Source organism: Oryctolagus cuniculus, chromosome 14 (assembly GCF_051225735.1).
Source record: "Oryctolagus cuniculus isolate XC-2025 breed Fujian yellow rabbit chromosome 14, ASM5122573v1, whole genome shotgun sequence".
Classification (NCBI taxonomy): domain Eukaryota; kingdom Metazoa; phylum Chordata; class Mammalia; order Lagomorpha; family Leporidae; genus Oryctolagus; species Oryctolagus cuniculus.
Window position 1 is genome coordinate 59834997 of NC_142880.1, and position 25297 is coordinate 59860293.

At 38.8% G+C, this 25297-nt stretch overlaps 1 protein-coding gene across 6 annotated transcripts in view; it reads right to left on the reverse strand.

The window, feature by feature from the left end:
* Positions 1-25297, reverse strand: part of ADAMTS12 (ADAM metallopeptidase with thrombospondin type 1 motif 12) — a 351249-nt gene that overhangs the window by 96152 nt on the left and 229800 nt on the right. For all 6 annotated transcript variants that reach the window (XM_002714101.6, XM_070056623.2, XM_089312694.1 and 3 more), the window contains 3 exons: positions 21948-22040; positions 18882-19027; positions 3328-3497 (listed from right to left, as the gene is read on the reverse strand). In XM_002714101.6, coding sequence (XP_002714147.3) covers positions 3328-3497; positions 18882-19027; positions 21948-22040 — 409 coding nt within the window. The remainder of the gene's footprint in view (positions 1-3327; positions 3498-18881; positions 19028-21947; positions 22041-25297) is intronic.

Genomic DNA, 25297 nt, shown 5'->3' on the forward strand with positions numbered 1-25297 from the left:
ATAACAGAGAGGTATATAACATTTAAAACATAAATTTTCTTCATAGATAACACATATATATTGTAGAATCCAAGTAGTACATTTCCTTTGAGTGTTATGTGTTGTTTATCAATTAAATAACTTGAGAACTGTCTCCTTCGAAAAGGCCCTCTGAATGTCTTCTCTGAATCTGTTGATTTCCTGGTGTTGTGACCTGCTGAGGGGATTCATGACATAAATGGAAAGGACATTTATCAAGGGCCTGCCTCCATGTGGATGGGCATGGAACGCAAAGCCAGAGTGCAAAGTGACAGCTACGTCTGCTTGAGGATGCAATGGTCCATGTAGCAAAGAAATAAACTCACACTAATGGGACTAGGAGGTCCAAATAGTAAAACTCTGGATGAATTTGAGACATCAATCAAAAATATTTGCTGATAGCTTAAAGGAGAAGTGTAAAAGCAAATAAAGAATACCAATTGATTTTATAGAAGCTTCAGTAGAAACATTTGAGAAGATAGACAAATCAAAACCAGTGGAAGAGACCACTGGACAAGGTACTGATGGAAAGGGACCTTGGTTAGCTCTGTCACTACCCAAACTGGAACAGAAGTGTTTAGAGGAACATCGGGGAATGATTCTTCTCTCTTAGGGATGAGAAGATCAGGTGCTAAATCCAGGGTATCATTTCATGAAGACTACAGTTTGAGTTTTAGCATTTATGTTTAAAACTTTGCATTTGGACATATAAATCAAGAGAGCAACCCTGAAAAATTCTGGAACTTTTAAAAAGAAATGATCTATTGCAAGGTTACTGGGAAGGGCCAAGAGTTGAGGCATCTGAGCTGCAAAACTGAAGGAGGCACCCAGTTTCAGGGCCTACAAGTGGATCCTCATAACAAATAAACCCCACCCAGAGGCACATGCTGCACTGAATTCCAGAATGGTGAAGTTGCAGGGTTTGCCATAGCTCTGTGGGCTTGTGCTACTTGTATCCCTATTGAAGGAAAAGCTATCCAGAGATTATGTGAGTCTTGTTTACATAGTGAGTTAAAATGAATTTGTTTTGTGAAAATAATAGCTGATATATTATTTGAGCATTATGTCAAAGATTTTATGGTGCTTTGGAAATAGTTATTTCAATTTTGACAATACATCCACTCTATGAAGTTAGTTATTTTATTACCTGTTTTATGGATGAGAAAATTTAGGCATAGAGAAATCAAATTTCTCAAGATATTGTAGTATGAACAGCAGAGCTAACCCAATGTTTCAGCAGCAGAGTCCACACTACAAAGCCCAAGGCACAGGCACAGAATTTTCTTTAACAAAAACCAAATATCTTTTATGAGATCTTCAAAGTAACCACTCTTCAGGCTGGAGCTGTGGCACAGCAGGTTAATGCCCTGGTCTGAGGCACCAGCATCCCATATGAGCACCAGTTCAAGACCCGGCCACTCCACTTCCAAGCCAGCTTTCTGCTATGGCTTGCGAAAGCAGTAGAAGATGGCCCAAGTCCTTGGGCCCCTGTACCCATGTGGGAGACCCAGAAGAAGCTCCTGGTTCCTGGCTTCAGATCGGCACAGCTCCGGCCGTTCTGGCCAATTGGGGAGTGAAACAGAGGATGGAAGACCTCTCTCTCTCTCTCTCTCTGCCTCTGCCTTTATGTAACTCTGACTTTCAAATAAATACATCTTTAAAAAAAAACCAAAGTAACCACTCTTCACATTATTAGGCAGTATATTTATTCATGAGCAATATCATGAATATACCAACCAAATTTGGTAAAATACCAGTGGACTTCATTTTAATGCAAAGTTCTTTCTCTCATGGGTCTTTACTATGTCAAGAATCACCAGCTTCTGGAGCCATGTACTTCCACAGAGAGCTGCCTTAAAAACTTCAGTCCACAAAAGGCTAATATCATCTACAGAAAGTGACTTAATCTGTGACCCAGTTTCTTCATCTGAAAAGTAGATCTAATAATATCTACCATGCAGGAAAACTGTGAGAATTAGAGATTGTAGGTCAAGCTCTCAGCATTTTACTGAGTATAGAATAAATGCTCAACAAATTAGAAGTGTAGTGGTTGCTTTACCTCCTCCTCATGAGCACAAAGAATTTTAAAGTTCCTCAACGTGGTGTCAATATTCTGTGCCTCCATCATTCCAATTGTTTCTCACAGCAGTGAAAAACTTGTAACACTAATTCAATTCTCATTCTGACAAAAGCAACAAAACTTCCAGAAATATCTTCTCCTTCTCTGATTATGCCATTACCCATCAATTCTGCAATAAACCCCAAGTTTTACACTTGATCTTAGACAAAAGGCCAAGAAGCAATAACACTAAATTTTTATATTAACTATTTTCTAAGCCATTGATATATTGTTGGTTATCTAGAATTCTAGATCCTACTAGTCAGTAGGTGGTTAACTAAATGCACTGCACAGAAGAAGCACAAAGCTCTGTTGAACATAAGATCCGAGGTATATGGGATCTTCAAAACATCCAGTAGATAATCTTTACAGCAACATCAACAAGAGCACACAAACCCACCGCTGTGACTCTCCCAGAGCTTCCTTTCCTGCACTGTACAGTAGCCCCAGACAGAATCCTGTGCTTGAAGTAGCTCTTGTTCGTTTCTGAGGAAGTCATCTCTATCATCTTGCCTTTCTTAATGCTATTCTCTTCCCATTTGCAGTGACTCTGTTGTGAGTGCCTTCAGTGAAAAGGCTGTTCATACTTAAGAATCAACTTCTTTGGGAGCTTTCTGTGCAATTACTCTAAGCCTACAATGACTTTCTATTCTAAATTTCTGCCAAAAATCACTGTCAGTTCCACAAGCTCATAAACAATCAATCAGTAGCTGACTTCTTGTATGCCCCAGAAGTCATTCAGTTGCACCTTAGCTATTTTGAAGTGAGTCATCCATCACACTCGATAAAGGATCACGTAAAATGGAATAGGTTTATTTTGATGTAAAGTCAATTAAAATCCATATACAGTTATTTCATAATATGCATTTCCATGACCTTTAAGAAGACTCCTTATATATAATTCAAAAACTTTTTGCATCAAATATCCATAGCTTTTAATTTCATTTTCCTTGGATTTGTTGAAGTTCCCTCATATATTCATAAGGGTAAAAATTGGATATAGTTAGTCTTCCATATTTACTGGTCAACTTAACCAGAACAGTGTTTCTCTCATTTTCTAAAATATAAAACTATTGATGATCCAGTTGTATTTGTTTAACTTTGCAGGGCATCAAGTAAATGTTGCATACAAATGCTCTCTGAGATCAGTTATAGCCTTAGATTTGAGGTACACTGTTACAGTCCCTTACCTGGATTAAAAACTGGATACCAGTGGTAGAACTCATTCTTGTAGGGAACAGTGTCAAATTCACTGCATTGCATCTGCCGGAATGTTGGTACTTCTCGGGCACAGGGGTGGACGTTGCACAAGCGATAGCGCTTTCTTTCTCCAGTACAGTATTTCCCTCCATACTTTGGTCTACAAATGAAACAGACAAGTTGTTCTTTCAGTTTACTTAAAGACCAAAATTTTCCTTTTAAAATCTGGAATCTAGGCATGCCTGTTCCTTGCCAAACTATGTCTTACTCTGCCTTCAAAATTCACTGTATAGATAAACCCTCCCAATTTACACACTTTTGTTACCCACCAGTATTTCAGTCCTACATATATAGTTGCCTACTTTGAAAGAGATTTTTATGTTTCACCTGTATAAACTGTAGGCAAAATAGAAGGTATATATTTTCCTTCCAGTAGCTGCTCTTCATCTTATTCATACTTCATAAGTTATAAATGGTCAAAATCAGAATAATTTGCCCAATTTCTGGCAAGATGGCAGAATCGGAAGGGAGCACACTGATAGTCCAGGAAGAGACAGTTTAATAAAAGTGGAGATACTGCAGGTTCAAGGAAGAGTTGGGGAAGAAACAGCAGAGGAAACTCTTCCGGAACTAGTGATTCATGGTGGACCTGCGTGGAGGGAGGGGGAGCCCACAGCTTGGGACAAAAGTGGCGGAATCTATACACCAGCACTGGAACGTGAGGTGAGCTGAACCTCAATAGCCTGAGACACCGGCAGGAAAGCAGAAGGAGGAGCCTAGAGGGAACTAGGCTTGAAGCCCCATGGGGGAAAGTTCATAAGGGCTAACTAGAGGAGAGAGGAAAAAAAAAAGAGGGGGGGACCAGTATGAACACGAGTTTCTGTCTCTCCACTCACCTCTCAAAGGCAAGCAAGACAAAGAGCAGGCACCATTTTGATCATACATAAAACTACGTGACCTCAGGGCTGCACCCACCCACAGCCAAGCAGAAAAGCCTGACTCTGGGGTGGGGGTGAAATAACAGATTAGAACCTAGTGAATGTGTGGAGCTAATGAACTGAGACTGTGAAAAAAGAGATGGTGGATGAGAGAACTCATGGAGTTCACATGAGTACTCTCCAGAGATGCTACAATTCGGTAACCTTGGCAACCCAGTGAGAGACTACAGGAGAATTTGAGCCCACACTGAGGGCAGAACAGATTCCCTATGTGGTCCTTGGAAAAGAGCAGGTAAATGTTATACCCACAGGAGCCAGAGATCAGAAGCTGACTACCTTCAATTCTGCTCAGCTGTGCAGAATTACCTCCCTTCTGGAAAAAAAAAAAAAAAAAAGAAAGAGAGAGAGATTTATCACGCCTAACCTGGGAGTGTTACCTTTGGCACACCCTTACCCTAAGGAACCAAACAGAGCTCTCTGGCCACACCCATCTCAAGCCTCTAAGGCTCCATCAAAAGCAGACAGTCCACTTAATACAGTCATATTATAAAGAGAAAAAAAAAACACCACAGCGAGGGAAGAAGAATCCAAAGAATATCTCCACAATGCAAGCAACGAATGCAGAAACCGAGGAAACAAGAACAAGGAAGACTTTATAACGCCCCTGAATGAACAAGATACCCCAAGCCAAGATTATGAAGATGATGAGATGGAAGAAATGCAAGATACCAATTTCAAAAAATTTATAAGAACATTTAGAAGTTTTCAAAAACATATGCTTGAGCTACATAAATCCTTACTGGACAGGATAGAAAATCTCTCTCATGAAAATGAAATCTTTTCTGTGTGGGAGCAAACTGTTGAAATCCATACTTAATGTATACTAAGCTGATCTTCTGTATATTAAGATAATCGAAAATGAATCATGATGTGAATGGAAGGGGAGAGGGAGTGGGAAAGGGGAGGGTTGTGGGTGGGAGGGACGGTATGGGGGGGAAGCCATTGTAATCCATAAGTCGTACTTTGGAAAATTATATGCATTAAATAAAAGTTTAAAAAAAAAAACAAATAAATAAATCTTAAAAAAAAAACAGCATAAAAAAAAAAAAAAAGAAAATGAAATCTTAAGGAGGAATCAAAATGAAATGCAGAAACTAGTAGAATAGGAAAGTGTGATAGTGAAGAGAAATCAAAATGAAATGAAGAACTCAATAGATCCAATGACAAACACATTAGAGAGCCTTAAAAACAGGGTCAGTGAAGCAGAAGAGAGAATATCAGACTTAGAAGACAGAGAACAGGAAAGTATACAGTCAAACCAAAGAAAAGAAGAGGAAATTAGAAATCTAAAAAATATTGTTGGGAAACTACAGGATACTATTAAAAAACCCAACATTCGGGTTCTAGGAGTTCCTGAAGGCATGGAGAGAGAGAAAGGATTAGAAGGCCTTTTTAGTGAGATACTAGCAGAGAACTTTGCAGGTTTGGAGAAGGACAGAGACACCCTAGTACAGGAAACTCATAGAACCCCTAGTAAACATGACCAAAAGAGATCCTCACCACGACACGTTGTAATTAAACTCTCCACAGTGAAACATAAAGAAAAGATCCTAAAATGTGCAAGAGAGAAACGTCAGATTACTCTCAGAGGATCTCCAATTAGACTCACAGCTGACTTCTCAGCAGAAACTCTATAGGCTAGAAGGAAATGGCAAGACATAGCCCAGGTACTAAGAGAGAAAAACTGCCAGCCCAGAATATTATATCCTGCAAAGCTCTCATTTGTGAATGAAGGTGAAATAAAGACCTTTCATAGCAAACAGAAATTGAATGAATTTGTCGCCACTCGTCCAGACCTGCAAAAGATGCTTAAAGATGTGTTACACACAGAAACACAGAAACATGGTCATCAATATGAAAGAAGGGAAAGGAAGGACACCTCACAGCAAAAGATCACAGGAAGTTCAAAGCATATATTTGAAAATATCTTTGGGAAATGGCAGGGCAAAGTTACTCCTTATCAATAGTCACATTGAACGTTAATGGCCTGAACAGTCCAGTTAAAGACACAGATTGGCTGATTGGTTTAAGGAACAAAACCCATCTATTTGCTGCTTACAAGAAACACATCTTTCCAACAAAGATCCATACAGACTGAAAGTGAAAGGCTGGAAAAAGATATACCAAGCCAACAGAAATGAAAAAAGAACAGGCGTAGTCATCTTAATATCAGACAAAATAAACTTGAACACAAAAACTGTTAAGAGAGACAAAGAGGTGCACTATATAATGATTAAGGGATCAATTCAACAGGAAGATATAATGATTATCAATGTATATGCACCTAATTACAGGACACCAGTTTATTTAAAAGATTTGTTAAGGAATTAAAGGGAGACTTAGACTCAAATACAATAGTACTGGGGGACTTCAATACTCCACTCTCAGAAATAGACAGATCAATAGGACAGAAGATCCACAAGGATACAGTAGATTTAAATGACACTATAGCCCAAATGGATCTAAGAGATATCTACAGAACTTTCAATCCTACAGCTAAAGATTTTACATTCTTCTCAGAAGTACATGGAACCTTCTCTAGGATTGACCACATACTAGGCCATAAAGGAAGTCTCAGCAAATTCAAAAGAATTAGAATCATACCATGCAGCTTCTCAGACCATAGGGGAATGAAGTTGGAAATTAGCAACTCAGGAATCTCTAGAGCATATGCAAACACATAGATTGAAAAACATGCTCCTGAGTGAACACTGGGTCATAGAAGAAATCAAAGGAGAAATCAAAAACTTTCTGGAAGTAAATGAGGACAACAGAACAACATACCAAAACTTATGGGTTTCAGCAAAAGCAGTGTTAAGAGGAAAGTTTATATCAATAAGTGCCTATATCAAGAAATTGGAAAGGTACCAAATAAAAGAGCTTTCAACACTTCTCAAGGATCTAGAAAAACTGCAGCAAACCAGACCCAAATCTAGTGGGAGAAGAGAAATAATTAAAATCAGAGAAGAAATCAACAGGATTGAATAAAAAAAAAAAACATTACAAAAAATCAGCAAAACGAGGAGCTAGTTTGTTGAAAAAAAAATAAACAAAATTGACACCCCATTGGCCCAACTAACTAAAAAAAGAAGAGAAAAGACCCAAATCAATAAAATCAGAGATGAAAAAGGAAACGTAACAACAGACACCACAGAAATAAAAAGAATCATCAGAAATTACTACAAGGACTTGTATGCCAGCAAACAGGGAAACCTATCAGAAATGGATAGATTCCTGGACACATGCAATCTACCAAAATTGAACCAGGAAGACATAGAAAACCTAAACAGACCCATAAGTGAGACAGAAATTGAAACAGTAATAAAGGCCCTCCCAACAAAGAAAAGCCCAGGACCAGAAGGATTCACTGCTGAATTCTACCAGACATTTAAAGAAGAACTGACTCCAATTCTCCTCAAACTGTTCAGAATAATCGAAAAAGAGGGAATCCTCCCAAATTCTTTCTATGAAGCCAGCATCACCTTAATTCCTGAGCCAGAGAAAGATGCAGCATTGAAAGAAAATTACAGACCAAAATCCCTTTGAACATAGTCGCAAAAATCCTCAATAAAATTCTCGCCAATAGAATACAACAACACATCAGAAAGATCATCCACCCAGACCAAGTGGGATTTATCCCTGGTATGCAGGGATGGTTCAATGTTTGCAAAACAATCAATGTGATACACCACATTAACAGACTGCAGAAGAAAAACCATATGATTATCTCAATAAATGCAGAGAAAGCATTCGATAAAATTCAACACCCTTTCATGATGAAAACTCTAAGCAAATTGGGTATAGAAGGAACATTCCTCAATACAATCAAAGCAATTTATGAAAAACCCACAGCCAGCATTTAATTGAATGGGGAAAAGTTGGAAGCATTTCCACTGAGATCTGGTACCAGACAGGGATGCCCACTCTCACCACTGCTATTCAATATAGTTCTGGAAGTTTTAGCCAGCGCCATCAGGATGAAAAAGAAATTAAAGGGATACAAATTGGGAAGGAAGAAGTCAAACTATCCCTCTTTGCAGATGATATGATTCTTTATTTAAGGGACCCAAAGAACTCTACTAAGAGACTATTGGAACTCATAGAAGAGTTTGGCAAAGTAGCAGGATATAAAATCAATGCACAAAAATCAACAGCCTTTCTATGCACAGGCAATGCCATGGCTGAGGAAGAACTTCTAAGATCAACCCCATTCACAATAGCTACAAAAACAATCAAATACCTTGGAATAAACTTAACTAAGGACGTTAAAGATCTCTACGATGAGAATTACAAAATCTTAAAGAAAGAAATAGAAGAAGATACCAAAAATGGAAAAATCTTCCATGCTCATGGATTGGAAGAATCTACATCAACAAAATGTCCATTCTCCCAAAAGTAATTTATAAATTCATGTGATACCATCAAGATACCAATGACGTTCTTCACAGATCTAGAAAAAATGACGCTGAAATTCATATGGAGATGCAAGAGACCTGGAATAGCTAAAGCAATCTTGTACAACAAAAACAAAGCTGGAGGCATCACAATACCAGATTTCAGGACATATAACATGACAGTTGTTATCAAAAGAGCATGGTTATCAGCCCTAAAGGAATTCGGATCCAGCTGAAAAGCCCATGAGAGTATTACAGGCATGGAAAGCCAAGATACTCTGGGAAAAAAAAATACCTAAATGAAAGATCTCTGTGACTGAGATCCCGGTGGAAAGAACAGGTCTTCAAAGAAGGAGGTACCTTTCTCTGAAGGGAGGAGAGAACCTCCATTTTGACTATGAACTTGTCTAAACAAGATAAGAGTCAGAGAACTCAAAAGGCTTCCATAGCCTTGGAAACTCATGACTGGAGCATAGGGAGATTACTGATGCCATAAACAGGAGTGTCAATTTGTAAAGTCAACAACAGGAGTCACTGTGCACTTACTCCTTATGTAGGATCTCTGTCCTTAATGTGCTGTACATTGAGATTTAATGCTATAACGAGTACTCAAACAATATATTTCCTTTTGTGTTTCTATGGGGGTGCAAACTGTTGAAATCTTTACTTAATGTATACTAAACTGATCTTATGTATATATAGAAAATTGAAAATGAATCTTGATGTGAATGGAAGGGGAGAGAGAACGGGAAAGGGGAGGGTTGCAGGTGGGAGGGAAGTCATCGCGGGGTGTCGCTCCCCCTCTTCACGGAGGAACGACACAGGACCCTGAGCTGTTCTTTTGTCTGCTCGGCCCTTCCCGGGTTTGCTGCTGGTTCTTCCCGGGTTGGCTACCGACCCTTCCACCTCCGTGGAAGGGCAGTTCCCCCTGCCACTTTCCCCACTTCCGCGGGGGAGCAGCACACTGCCGGCCGGCTCTCTCGGGGGCTGCTCAGGTGTTCTCCTTAGATGTTCCTGGTGCATGTTGTCTCTCTCCTCCTTTATAGTCCTCTTTCACCAATCCCAACTCTGCTACCCACACGCTGAGTACGCTGCTTTCCTCCAATCAGGAACAGCTCCTGCAGCTTGTCAAGTTGGTGAGAGGCAGCTGTGTAGAAGCTGTTTGCTCCTCTCCCAGCGCCATATTGTGGGAGAGCAGATGCATAGAATAAGTCTTAATTCCAGTAACAGTCTAGTCCAAGTTGCTCCCCACAGCGGGGGAGAGGGATGCCAATGTAGTCCATAAGCTGTACTTTGGAAATCTATATTCATTAAGTAGAAGTTAAAAAAAAATAAAAAAAACACAGCATGGTACTGGTACAGAAACAGATGGATAGACTGATGGAACAGAGTATAAACAACAGAAATCAACACAAACATCTACATCCAACTTATATTTGATCAAGGATCTAAAACCAATTCCTGGAGCAAGGATAGTCTATTCAGTAAATGATGCTTGGAAAATTGGATTTCCATGTGCAGAAGCATGAAGCAAGACCCCTACCTTTCACCTTACACAAAAATCCACTCAACATGGATTAAAGACTTAAATCTATGACCCGACACTATCAAATTATTACAGAACTTTCGAGAAACCCTGCAAGATATTGGCGCCGGCAAAGACTTCTTGGAAAAGACCCCAGAGGCACAGGCAGTCAAAGCCAAAGTTAACAATTGGGATTACATCAAATTGAAGTTTCTGTACTGCCGTAAAAGAAACAGGAAGGTGAAGAGGCAACCAACAGAATGGGAAAAAATATTTGCAAACTCTGCTACAGATAAAGGATTAATAACCAGAATCTAAAATGAGATCAAGAAACTCCACAACATCAAAACAAATAACCCACTTGAGAGATGGGCCAAGGACCGCAATAGACATTTTTCAAAAGAGGAAATCCAAATGGCCAACAGGCACATGAAAAAATGTTCAAGGTCACTAGCAATCAGGGAAATGCAAATCAAAACCACAATGAGGTTTCACCTCACCCCGGGTAGAATGGCTCACATACAGAAATCTACCAACAACAGATGCTGGAGAGGATGTGGGGAAAAAGGGACACTAACCCACTGTTGGTGGGAATGCAAACTGGTTAAGCCACTGTGGAAGTCAGTCTGGAGATTCCTCAGAAACCTGAAGATAACCCTACCATTCAACCCAGCCATCCCACTCCTTGGAATTTGCCCAAATGAAATGAAATTGGCAAACAAACAAGCTGTCTGCACCTTAATGTTTATTGCAGCTCAATTCACAATAGCTAAGACCTGGAATCAACCTAAATGCCCATCAACAGTAGACTGGATAAAGAAATTATGGGACATGTACTCTATGGAATACTACACAGCAGTCAAAAAAAATGAAATCCAGTCATTTGCAACAAAATGGTGGAATCTAGAAAACATTATGCTGAGTGAATTAAGCCAGTCCCAAAGGGACAAATATCATATGTTCTCCCTAATCGGTGACAACTAACCAACCACAAAAAGGAAACCTGTTGAAGTGAAAGGGACACTATGAGAAATAGTGACTTGATCAGCCCTTGTCCTTACTGTTGATGCACAATGTAATACTTTATCCCTTTTAGTATTTTTTTGTTCTACTTAATACTATTGGTTGAACTCTGTAATTAACACACATTTATTCTTAGGTGTTGAAATTTAACTGAAAAGTTATCCCTGTTAAATATAAGAGTGGGAATAAGAGAGGGAGGAGTTGTACAATTTGGGAAATGCTTAAGCTAACTTGCCCCAAACTGTAGAGTTAGAAACATACCAGGGGATTCCAATTCAATCCCATCAAGGTGGCATGTACCAATGCCATCTCACTAGTCCCAGTGATCAATGTCTGTTCACAATTGATCACACTGATAGGTCTAAGAGTCAAAGGGATCACACAAACAAGAATAGTGTCTGCTAATACTAGCTGATAGAATAAAAAAGGGAGAGAATGATCCAACATGGGAAGTGCGATACACAGCAGACTCATAGAATGGCAGATGTCCTAAACAGCACTCTGGCCTCAGAATCAGCCCATAAGGCATTCGGATCTGGCTGAAAATCCCATGAGAGTATTACAGGCATGGAAAGCCAAGACACTCTGGCAAAAAAAAAAAAAAAAAGGACCTAAACGATAGATCTCTGCGAGTGAGATCCCAGCAAGAAGAACGGGCCATCAAAGAAGGAGGTACCTTTCTCTGAAGGGAGGAGAGAACTTCCACTTTGACTACGGCCTTGTCTAAATAAAGTCGAAGTCAGTGAACTCAAGAGGCTTCCATAGCCTTGGAAACTCATGACTAGAGCCTAGGGAGATTACTGACACCATAAACAAGAGTGTCAAATTGTTAAGTCAACAACAGGAGTCACTGTGCACTTACTCTTCATGTGGGATCTCTGTCCTTAATATGTTGGCCAATGTGAATTAATGCTATAACTAGTACTCAAACATTATTTTACACTTTATGTTCTGTGTGGGTGCAAACTGATGAAATCTTTACTTAATATATACTAAATTGATCTTCTGTATATAAAGATAATTGAAAATGAATCTTGATGTGAATAGAATGGGAGAGAGAGCAGGAGATGGGAGGGGTGGAGGTAGGAGGGAAGTTATGGGGGGAAAGAGCCATTGTAATCCATAAACTGTACTTTGGAAAATTATATTTACTAAATAAAAGTTTTTAAAAAAATCAGAATAATTCAGGCTTTGCCTTACTTAGATGCTATAATCAATCATAGCCTGGTCATCAGTTGTGTTTTTATATCTGTTTCCTCTTTTTTCATTTGCCCAATTACCATACCAATCTAACCCTTACCTCTAATCACGTCTTTCCTCTGCCCACTTTCCCCTTATTTAACCCATGATGCAACACTGCTATACGGTTAATTTTTCAGATTTCCCTAATCATTTTAGCTTTCTGTTTCAAAATCTTTAGTGATATTCAATGGCTACAGAGTCAAGTCAATCCTGAACTTGGCATTCCGGGCCCCCATCATCCTGCCTTAACTCACCTTGACAACTTTACTTCTCACACTCCTCTTCATTTTATATTGTTCCCATGGTACAAGATTATTTTTTACTATTTCTTTTCTGTGCCTCTGGATATACCTCACCTTTCTTAATATCTATATGTGTGCATTCTGTCTATGCTTTAAGTGCCAAATAAGTGTTAGCTTCATTTTGAATCCTTCCTGAATTCCAACCAAAATTAATCTCCTGGTAAGTAACACTTCATATCCCAATTATATGCCCTTCCTGAACTTATTCTCAAAGATAATTCTCTGAAAATTCAGTTCAAACCCTATATCTTCTATCGTGACAAAGTAGTACTTTGAGAATAGAAGACTTTTAATAGGAAAGGATTCAAGATGGCTGAACAGGGAAAAGACATGCTGGTTTTGACCACAGGAAGATACCAGAACAGGGAAGAACCACATTTCCACGGGACAGTAGGAGAGAACTTTGTAGTGGAAAGTATACAGGAAGAAGAGAGACTCCGTGGAGCAGCAGGGATGGTACAACCATGCAGCAGTAAATGGGACACTGCCATTGAATCCTGTAGCCAGTGGCTGGTGGAGATACCATCTTCTCAGAGGTGAGAGGGATCTTCAGCAGACCATGCCACTGGAGATACTGCCTGAGGGGGAAACCTCACAGTGGGTCTGACAGTGAGTCTGGGTTGAAGAGGTAGCCAGGGACAGATGGTCCACCTAACCACATGAAAGGAGAGCACACTGCTTTCCTCCCCTCCCCTTACCACCAACTTTGAGTCTGGCCTGGAGGGTTGGCAGGGGGTGGGTTGCCTACTTAGGTTTGTAAAGTGAGTGCATGTTGCTCCCTTCTCCTCACTCTGTCAAGGTGCTGCACTCAACTGTCCAAGTTAGAGCACCGAATGACCTCTGGCAGACAGGCAGCTGGCTCCAGGAATGCTGAAGCTCTCCCTGTGGATGGGGAAGTTCAAGGGGACGAGAGTGGATTCCCTGCTCCCTGTGACTGTGTGATAGGACATTGCGTGTGGCTGTATGCCAGTTGCTATGATCATAACCTCTCCCTTGCTAACTCCTTTGCCCAACTTAGGTGTCTCTCAAGTACTCTCAAGTACTGGCTGGAGCTCTCTGGCCCACCCAGTATACACCTCTAGATATCTAATGAAGGAGCAGACATTCCACTAGGCCAGAGAGGCAAATTTCAAAGGTAAAATATTTCAGAGGAGAAAACCAACAAGTGTTTGCACAGATGATTAAAAATAAACATAGAAATACAAGAAACATAAATGAGGAAGACAATATGACTTCCCCAAAGGAATACAGCAACACTTTAATATTACAATGTGAAGAAAAAGAGATTGATGGGCCAGCGCCATGGCTCCCAAGGCTAATCCTCCACCTACGGCACTGGTACTCCAGGTTCTAGTCCCAGTTGGGGCACCAGATTCTGTCCCAGTTGCTCCTCTTCCAGTCCAGCTCTCTGCTGTGGCCCGGGAAGGCAGTGGAGGATGGCCCAAGTGCTTGGGCCCTGCACCTGCATGGGAGATCAGGAGGAGACAGCTGGCTCCTGGCTTCGGATCAGTGCAGTGCGCTGGCCATAGCAACCATTTGGGGGTTGAACCAACTGAAAGAAGACCTTTCTCTCTGTCTCTCTCTCTCATTGTCTAACTCGGTCTGTCCAAAAAAAAAAAAAAAAAAAAAAGAGAGAGAGAGTGATGAAATATCTGAAAAAGAATTCAAATAGATCATCATAAAATTACTCAAAAACACAGGGAAGCAAATACATGAGTTAAAGAAATCATACATGACATGGATGACAAAATTTGCCAAGAGATATATTGAAGAAAAATTAAAGTATTAGAAATGAAAAATTCAATATATCAAATAAACAATACATTAGAAAGGCTAAACAAGAGACTCAGCAAGGCAGAAGAAAGAATACCCAAGTTAGAAGGCAGATCTTTGGAAATATCTGTCAATCTGTCAGACAAAATAAGAGAAAAATTAGAAAAACCAAAAAACAATGTTTTATATTTATGGGATAGCATCAAGCAACTAAATATACATGTCTTAGAAGTACCTGAAGGTGTGGGAAGACAGAATGTATTAAAATACCTATTCAGTGTACTAAAAGCATAAAATTTCTCTAAATGGAAGAAAGACATGACAACCAAGTACAGGAAAAACATAAAACTCCTAATATAAATGTTCAGAAAAGATCTTCACCATGGCAAATTATATTCAGTCTTTCAAAAGTGAAGCAAAGAAACATTAAAACATGCATGTGAGAAATGCCAGATGACCTTTAAAGGATCTCCGATTAGAGGCAGCTAAATTCTCATCAGAAACACTATAGGCTAGGAGAAAACGCAGAGGCATAGTCAAAGTCCTAAAAGAAAAAAAAAACCTGTCGACCAGGAATATTGTACTCAGAATAGCTCTCTTTTATAAATGAAGGTGAAATAAAGACCTTCCAAAACAAGTAGAAATGCAAAGAATGTGCTGCCTTACAAAAGATACTTAGGGGTGTACTACACACAGAAACAAACATAGATCGTGTCATGAAAGAATGTGAAAGCAGAAAATCTCCTAGTAAAAGTACAAAGAAAATCCAAAATGAACAGTAGGAATATTTACTGAAAAATGGCACAACCAAGTCCTTACTTATCAATACTAACTTTGAAGGTAAATGACCTAAATTCTCCAATTAAAAGATTCAGATTTGCTGAATGGATTAAAAAACAAAGGCAATCTATTTGCTGCCTACAAGAAACATACCTCACAAAGATGCACACAGATTGAAAGTGAGAGGATGGAAAAAGGTATACAATGATAATGGAAATTAAAAAATGAGAAGAAGTAGCCATCATGCATCTACAACAAACTAAACTTTTACAAGTGATTAAAATCACTCCTTGGAGAAAGGACAGTCACTTCAACAAACATTGTTGGGAAAATTGAATCTGCATGCAGAAGTATAAAACAAAATTCCTACTCTACAACCTACACAAAAATCAACTCACAATGGATCAGGGATCTAAACCTATGACCTAAATCCACATTACTACAAGAAAACATATGCAAAATACTGCAAGACACTGACATAGACCTGAGCTTCTTCAATAAAATCTCAGAAACATAGACAATAGGCAAAAATAGACAAATTGGATTACATCAAGCTAAGTAAATTTTGCATGGCAAAGGAAATACTCAACAAAGAGGCAACACACAGAATAGGAGAAAATATTTGCAAATTATACATCTGATGAAGGATTGATATCTAGAATATATAAAGAGCTCAAGAAACTCAACAACAACAAAGCAAAGAATCCAGTTAAGAAATGGATTAAGGATATAAACAGACATTTTTAAAAGGATGAAATACAAATGGTCAGCAAATACATGAAAAGAGGCTTGGGATCATTAGCCATCAGGGAAAACAAATAAAAGCCACCATGAGGTTTCACCTTACCCCAGTTAGAATGGCTATTGACCGAAAATCAAAAATAACTGCTGCAGATGATATGGAGAAAAAAGTACTCTAATACACTGTTGGTGAGAATGCAAACTAGTAAAACCATTATGCAAGACAGAATGGAGATTACTCAGAAATCTGAAAATAGACTTGCCATATGATCCATCCATTTCACTCCTGGGAATTTACTCAAAAGAAATAAAATCAGCATTTGAAAGAGTCATATGTACCTCAAGTGTATAGCAGCTCAAATCACAATAGTTAAGATAATGAATCAACCCAGATGTTCATCAGACAATGACTGGATAAAGAAATTGTTGTATATACATACCATGGAATACTACTCAGCCATAAAAAAGAATGAAATCTTGTCTTTCGCAACAATATGGATGCAGTTGGAGACCATTATGCTTAGAGAAATAAGCCAGTTCCAAAAAGACAAATATCATATGTTTTCCCTTAATTTGTGGTAACAAAAAGATACTGTATATGAGTGAAACTGGCATTTTGAGATTTGATTATTGTTTATAGTTCTTGTCAATACTCCTGAGTAACAGTGGTTTTCTACTTACTACTTGTTGAATTCTTTAGTGAAGTGTTAAGCTCATGATTAGAACATAAATTAAAAGTATGTCATTGCAAAAATTAGAAAGAAAAGGAAAAAGTTCTTGTTGAGAGTTATAGGTCTTGTGCTGTTCTGCTATACCTTGTTCTCACTGAATGTCTACTAGGTTTTTTATATCTCCCTCTCTACTTTTCTTAATGTGGCTTGATCTGGTCTTTGTATATCAATGAGCTTTGACTAAGGCAGTTTACATGGCAGGCTCATCTGAGATTAGGCTGGTTTTCAATTCATATTGATGAAATGACACTTTGTGACTTGGCATCTCTCCTATTCATTTTCATCCAATATACATCAGCAAGAGCCTCTTACAAGCCAAGCCCTGCTGGGTTTTCACCAGACAGTTGACCAACAGCAAGGATGCAGTTCCAAGGTCAGAAAATTTTTTCAAGGGAAGAAAATATTTTTATAAAATGTACATTCATTATGATTGGACACAAGCTAGCATTTTATTAGCATAATTAGATATAACTGATATGAATCAGTGACTGGAATCACAGAACTCAATATATGACTATTTCCATCAGTATTATTCTCAATAAATAAACCAACCAGCTATGGAGGGCAGATGTGTTCACTCACCTGAGGAGATTCAATGACAAATTGTGACCCTAAAGATGGAGTAAGGACCTCTCTTCCCAAAAGCTAAGTGAGAGAATCATCCTTCCATCTCTAAACTAGCATGTCTCCTGACTGATACACACAAGTTACTGATGATTCTGTCCACAGGTTATGGAACACACAGCACTGAAGCCTGTATGTCCTGATCTCCAAAATGGAAATCAGACTTCTGATCAAAGGGAAACAAGCTTTGAAATAATTTTCTCTAAAAACAGTTCACTATAGGAAATTTCTGACCTTGAATTCACAAAGTCTAGGATTTAAACAAAAGCAACTTTTGTCAAGGGTAAGATCATAAAGTAATTTTGTCTAGATTCCCCAATTCCACACTGATATGTGTGATAGATAATAACCATTCAATAACTATTAAAATAATTACCATTTATGAATAAATTGTTATGTACAGTGTTAAGCTCTTTATAGACATTAATTTATTAACCCCCAGAAGAAATTCATTCTGCATGTAGTATATAGTTTATAATTCATGCATATATATATATGTACACACATATGTATACTAAGACATTTATTAATAAAAATGGAAATAAGATTTCACATTTATTAATATAAAGGGAAATAAGATTTGAAACTCAGATACTGAGAGAATTGCAATTGCTTTTATCACTTGCCTTTTAAAAAAGTGACCCATATTCTTCAAGGCAGACTAATGTAAGTGTAGGAAAATCTTATTAACTTTTTCATAAGGCAACACATGAACACTTTGTAAAATTTATACTCGAAAACTAGTAAACCAGGAAATTAGTAAAGTTAGTAATAAAATGTTTATTTGAAAACCAAACAAATTTAAACTTAATTCACATATAATATCATTACATAAATTTAATCTATGAAAAATCAAGCAATTTGATTAAAAAAGTGAAAGCCACTTGTGAAATAACTTCAGTGGAATACTGAAGGCATACTATGGAATCCTAAGGTTTAAAAAATTCTTTCCTAAAAACGTTAAGAATAATTATTCTCAAAAAATGGACCTAGCTATTTCTAGTTATCTAAGAGAAGGAAAATAAAAAAATTTTCATTCATTATGATAGAAAGCAAACTAAAATCTTATCAATAAAATGGGCATGACTAATCTCTTATTGATAAGAGAGGTGTTATCTGGAAGAATTATAATCCCCTACAGCCTTCTACAGAAATTGTGCTTGTATATATGTGCTTTTTTAAGATTTTGCTTACTCCCTGGTTATACAATCATCTTATCCAAGCTTCAGTAAGAACCGAATGCCAAACCGAAATCAAAACAGAAGCACTTTTTTTCCCACCTTCTGTGTGTCTTCTGGCTCCTTTTTGTCCTTAGGAACTCATTTAATTTCCCATGGGAGGTTTGAGGTCACTCAGGATAGCTTTTCCAGCAGTAGCAGAAGGAAGAGAAGTAACATTTTGCTGCACTTACTCAGGATTGTTGCAGTGTCTCTCTGCATTCTGGACTCCAGCTCCACAGGTCCGGGAACAGTGGGACCAGGGTGACCAGCGACCCCAACCTCCAGGGATGCTCTCTGGTTGCTTCCCCACGGTGATGCACTTTCCAGCCATACACCACTGCAAAGGGGCAAGGGAGGAGTTGGATGTATCAGGAGAGATCCCATAAAAAGCTGAGCCAAGAGCCCTGGCAGTCTAAGGCCAGTCCTCTCAAAGCAAGCAGGCTTCCTAAGGTCACATATTGGGTGTAAAACAAAGAAGGGCTCATAAGAGTTTTGTTCCTATGACTCTTTGGTTTTAGCATCAGAGAATTTCAAGAGTGGAAAGGATCTTTACAGTACCTAGTTAGGAGCCGAGGCAGGGGCCAGCACCGTGGTACAGTAGGTTAATCCTCTGCCTGCGGCACCAGCATCCCATATGGGTGCTGGTTCTAGTCCCAGCTGCTCCTCTTCCAGTCCAGCTCTCTGCTGTGGCCCGGGAAAAAGCAGTAGAAGATGGCCCATGTGCTTGGGCCCCTGCAGCCACAGGGGAGACCAGGAAGAAGCTCCTGGCTCCTGGCTTAAGATCAGCGTAGCTCCGGCCATTGTGGCCATTTGGGGAGTGAACCAAGGGAAGGAAGACCTTTCTCTCTGTCCCTCCCTCTCACTGTCTGTAACTCTACCTCTCAAATAAATAAATAAAATCTATTTAAAAAAAAAAGCCAATGCAGGAGAGTTATGCAAAGTGGAGTTGGCAAGTTGCAGGCCAGAATGTGCATCAGCATGTCAACTGAGTGTGCTTAATCACCAGCTGTTCAGCTACAAAGCTGATTTCCTCCTTATCTTGCTGCAGATATAGCAGTTTCCAGACTGACATGGTGAGGGGCCCTTCTTTATAGACTCCATGGATAAATGAATTCTTTAAAACATTCTTTCAATTTTTAAACTTTTAATTTCAGAATAGCTTCAAATTTATAAAACAAAAATCATATAGTACTATGTTTCCCACATATCCCACACTCAGTTTCCCTTATTATAAAATCTCATATTAGTAAAATATATTGTTATATAGTTATATACAATATATATGTAGAAAATATACCATACATATGAGTATATTTGTCACAAATTAATGACCTACAACCAGCTTCCTCTGTTTTTTAATGTTTGCATTCACAAAAAGTCTACTTCACTGCCAAAAATCACTAGTTTTTAGAGTAGTCTTTCTTTTACCAAGAAAAAAAAATGATTTTCCTTTAAATAGACTCATTGTTCTGTCATTTGAAGTAACTCAAAAAAACTCCAATGTCCCTCTTACTGAAGGCAATTCTATAATTCTCAATAAGAGGGTGAACATACAAAAATGAAATCTAAAGAAAATACAATGTGGTGGCTAGAATTGCCTGCATTTCTGGGAGGATTTGGGCATATTTTATCTGCTGATGTCTCCTCATGATTTCTGGTCCCTGTGCATTTTTTTAAAGATTTATTTATTTATTTGAGAGGTAGAGTTATAGACAATGAGAGGGAGAGACAGAGACAAAGGTCTTCCATCTATTGGTTCACTCCCCAAATGGCCGTGACAGCCAGAGAAGAGCCGATCTGAAGCCAGGAGACAGGAGCTTCTTCCAGGTCTCCCATGCAAGTGCAGGGGCCCAAGTGCTTCAGCCATCTTTTACTGCTTTTCCAGGCCATTACAGAGAGCTGGATCAGAAGAGGAGCAGCCGGGACTAGAACCGGCACCCATGTGGCATGCTGGTGCCTCAGGTGGAGGATTAACCTACTGCACCACAGCACCAGCCCCTGCTGTCCATTTTGACCAGGTTATATAATGCATTAGTGATGCATCGTGCCACACCTAAGCTGAATGGAAATACTAAACACCTAAGCCGTAGGCCCACAAAATCCCAGTTAGTTTAACTGAGTAGCATGATTCTCTGTTGTCAGGCAGCCTGTAGGATATTTGAGTTCTTGGGTGTCTGGCTTATCTACCATACGATCTAGTCATTCCACTCCTGGGAATTTACTCAAAGGAAATGAAATCAGCATATTAAAGTCATCTGTACCCCCATGTTTATAGCAGTTCAACTCAGAATAGCTAAGATGGAATCAACTCACATGTGCATCAACTGATGACTAGTAAGGAAATCAAGATATATATACACTCTAAAATACTACTAAGCCATAAAAAGAGTGAAACCCTGTCTTTCAAAACAAAACGTATGCACCTGGAGACCATTATGCTTAGAGAAATAAGGCAGTCACAAAAAAGATAAATATCATATGTTTTCCGTAATTTGTGGTAACTAATACACAGGGTATAAAAAGTGTAATGTATACAAGAGAAATTGACATTTTAAGATTTGATTATTGTTTATAGCCCTTATCTATACTCTTAAGGAACAGTGATTTTTCTACTTATCAATTGTTGAATTCTCTATTTAGTGGAGGGTTAATCTTGAGATTATAAAGTAAACTGATAGTTTGTCATTATAAAATTAAAATAAAAACATGAAGAAGAGGGTGGGAGTAAGGGAGGCAAGAAAGGTAGGATGGGAAATATCATTATGCTGTTAAAACTGTATATATGAAAGACATGAAATTTGTCCCCTTTGTATAAATTTTTAAAAAGTAGACAACAAAAGAAATATAGTCAAAAAGTCCAATCATGAGAAAGAAGATGCTAAGTGGCACACATTTGGGGAACAAAGAAGACTAAGATTTGTGCTTTCCAATCTTCAATGGAGGGAAAAAATGTCAAAGTGAAGGTTGATAATAACCTCAGCAGACGCTGTTGATCACAAAATCCACAGAATTTTATTAGGAAAAGGCTGGACAAGTGTTTTGCAAGTGAGTGTGGTGTTTGACCTCGGCCGTGTCCCCCTAAGGATTTGCTTCTGGTGAGGGATCCCAAGTATTGGTGGTAGGGGTCTCTTTTCCTCTAGCTGATCTGATTGTCTGATTTCCAGCCATTGTTCTGCACCCAGAAGGAGCTGCCCTCCAGGGTCAAGAACTGTAAGCCCACTGCCCTCGTATTTTCCTTTCCCATCCTGATATATCACCTTCTTCTCACCACATTGCGTTCCATCGGCAGCAGCATCCAGCTTTGAGCGACAATAGCCTTTCACCGAGCACCACAGTGTCTGGCAAACATTCTGGAAAACACACACGAGAATGCATTCTTTTATATTTTGAAAAGTTGTGCAAAAGCATCTCTATAGTTCTATTAAAATATACACACTCATCCATGCACTCATAATAAATGCTCTGTTGTTAGTGAGTAAGAGTGAAAGAAAGCAATCACGAGAAGTCCCAGCTGAAACTTCATTTGGACTGTTTCAACATTCAAAAATGATGGTTTACAGGCTATGTTGCCAATATGAAAAGAAGAGATAAAACTCATTTCCCAAAAGTTGAAATTAATTTTCATATTTGTAGTACAATATTTAATACTCCTTGCCCTTGGGCAGGGTTACTGGTGACACTATCTGTCAAAGGTAAAAACTAAACTGTGGCTGGAAGGCAATCTGATTACAAATAGCTGGGGTGGTTACAACCCTGTTCTCCCAAGGAAGTGGAATCTATTCCATCCAGAAAGCTTTGCCTTACTTACTTGTTACCCGGAGTAGAACTAGCTTGTTTTAGTTAACAAGGAGCAAATTAGATCTTCTCTCATTTATATCTCTGTGGGAACAAGGAAATGTCTACAGGATTCTTAGGTCATTTGGAATGGCTCAGCTTCTTTAGTCATATTTTAGGCTATCTTCTACTCACCCATCCTCTGTAATTCCAAGCATTTCTCATAAACTATATAAAATGTGCTTTTTCTTTTTTTTTTAATAGAAGATTTAAAAAAAATTTTTTTAAAGATTTTATTTAGTTATTTGAAAGGTACAGTTACAGACAGTGAGAGGAAGAGACAGAGAGAAAGGTCGTCCCTCTGTTGGTTAACTCTCCAAATGGCTGCAACGGCCAGAGCTGTGCCGATCCAAAGCCAGGAGCCAGGAGCCTCCTCCCAGTCTCCCATGTGGGTACAGGGGCCCAAGCACTTGGGCCATCCTCCACTGCTTTGCCAGGCCACACCAGAAAGCTGCATTGGAAGAGGAGCAGCCGGGACTAGAACTGGTGGCCATATGGGATGCCAGTGCCGCAGGTGGAGGATTAACTTACTGTGCCATGGCGCGGCCCCAACAATAATAGAAGATAAACATAACCAAACTCTTTGCTTCAATCTCTAGGAAAATGTATAGAAATTAAAGAATATTTTATACTTATCCTTTTCATTGGTATGAAAAAGAACTCAGAAAACATACTATAGACACATTTTTCTTTCTTGTTGCTTGTGAGCATGTATTTTTATTTGTGAGAATGGTTTGAAACAGAAATGCAAGCTATTTTGCAGAGTTTAAAACAGGCTCACAAATAACCCCTTCACTGTTGTTAGAATTATTCACTTGCATCATTGAAGGTCTTTCTTTTTTTTTTTCCTACTTAATATTTTTATTTATTTATTTTTTAAACTTTTATTTAATGCATATAATTTTCCAAAGTACGACTTATGGATTACAATGGCTTCCCCCCCATACCGTCCCTCCCACCCACAACCCTCCCCTTTCCCACTCCCTCTCCCCTTCCATTCACATCAAGATTCATTTTCGATTATCTTAATATACAGAAGATCAGCTTAGTATACATTAAGTATGGATTTCAACAGTTTGCTCCCACACAGAAACATAAAGTGAAAAATAATAGATGATTTTTTTTAAATGATGATGAAATCAGAGCAGACCTATTGTCATGTTTAATCCCAGTGAGAGTCAAGTTGGGAATTGATAATTTCTTTCTTTCTTTTTTTTTTTTTTTTTTTTTTTTACAGAGGATCAGTTTAGTATGCATTAAGTAAGGATTTCAACAGTTTACACCCCCATAGAAACACAAAGTGAAATATATTGTTTGAGTACTCGTTATAGCATTAAATCTCAATGTACAGCACATTAAGGATAGAGATCCTACATGAGGAGTAAGTGCACAGTGACTCCTGTTGTTGACTTTACCAATTGACACTCCTGTCTATGGCATCAGTAATCTCCCTATGCTCCAGTCATGAGTTTCCAAGGCTATGGAAGCCCTCTGAGTTCTCCGACTCTTATCTTGTTTAGACAAGGTCATAGTCAAAGTGGAGGTTCTCTCCTCCCTTCAGAGAAAGGTACCTCCTTCTTTGATGACCTGTTCTTTCCACTGGGATCTCACTTGCAGAGATCTTTTGCCAGAGTGTCTTGGCTTTCCATGCCTGAAATACTCTCATGAGCTTTTCAGCCAGCTCCGAATGCCTTTAGGGCTGATTCTGAGGCCAGAGTGCTATTTAGGACATCTGCCATTCTATGAGTCTGCTGAGTATCTCACTTCCCATGTTGGATCACTCTCCCCTTTATTTACTCCATCAGTTAGCGTTAGCAGGTACTAGACTTGTCTATGTGCTCCCTTTGACTCCCAGTCCCTTCACCATGACCAACTGTGAACTGAAACTGATCACCTGGAACAGTGAGATGGCATTGGTACAAGCCACCTCGATGGGATTGAATTGGAATCCCCTGGTACGCTTCCAACTCCACCACTTGGGGCAAGTCAGCCTGAGCATGTCCCAAATTATACATCTCTTCCCTCTCCCATTCCCACCACCATGTTCAACAGGGATCACATTTCAGTTAATTTTCAACACTTAAGAATAACTGTGCATCAATTACAGATCTAAACCAGTCATATTAAGTAGAACAGATAAAAAAACTACTAAGAGGGATAATGTATTAAGTTGTTCATTAACAGTCAGGGCTATGCTGATCAAGCCACCATTTCCCATAGTGTCCACCTCACTCCAACAGGTTTCCCTCTTGGTGTTCAGTCAGTCGTCACCGATCAGGGAGAACATATGGTATTTGTCCCTTTGGGACTGGCTTATTTCACTCAGCATGATGTGTTCCAGATTCCTCCATTTTGTTGCAAATGACTGGATTTCGTTTTTTCTTACTGCGGTATAGTATTCTAAAGAGTACATATCCCATAATTAGCAACATTTCTGGAAATATAGATGGAGAAACTTCTAAAATTACTTTAAAGTTATAAAATCTTATTATGAAAATGTGCTTTTTCATAATAAGATTTTATAACTTTAAAGTAATTTTAGAAGTTTCTCCATCTATATCTCCAGAAATGTTGCCTATTATTGACAATCTCAATCCATTCCTACTGGAACTCATGTTGTTGACAGGTCTTCCTACTCTGTCCTTCCTATTCCAATTTCATCCTCATAATTTTTGTTTCTTAATTGCCTTGTGTATGAAAGTTGAATACTTCTAAGTTTCCTTCTGGAAAGGTTAGTCTATCACCTGCCTCTGAGAAACATACAAATGACATA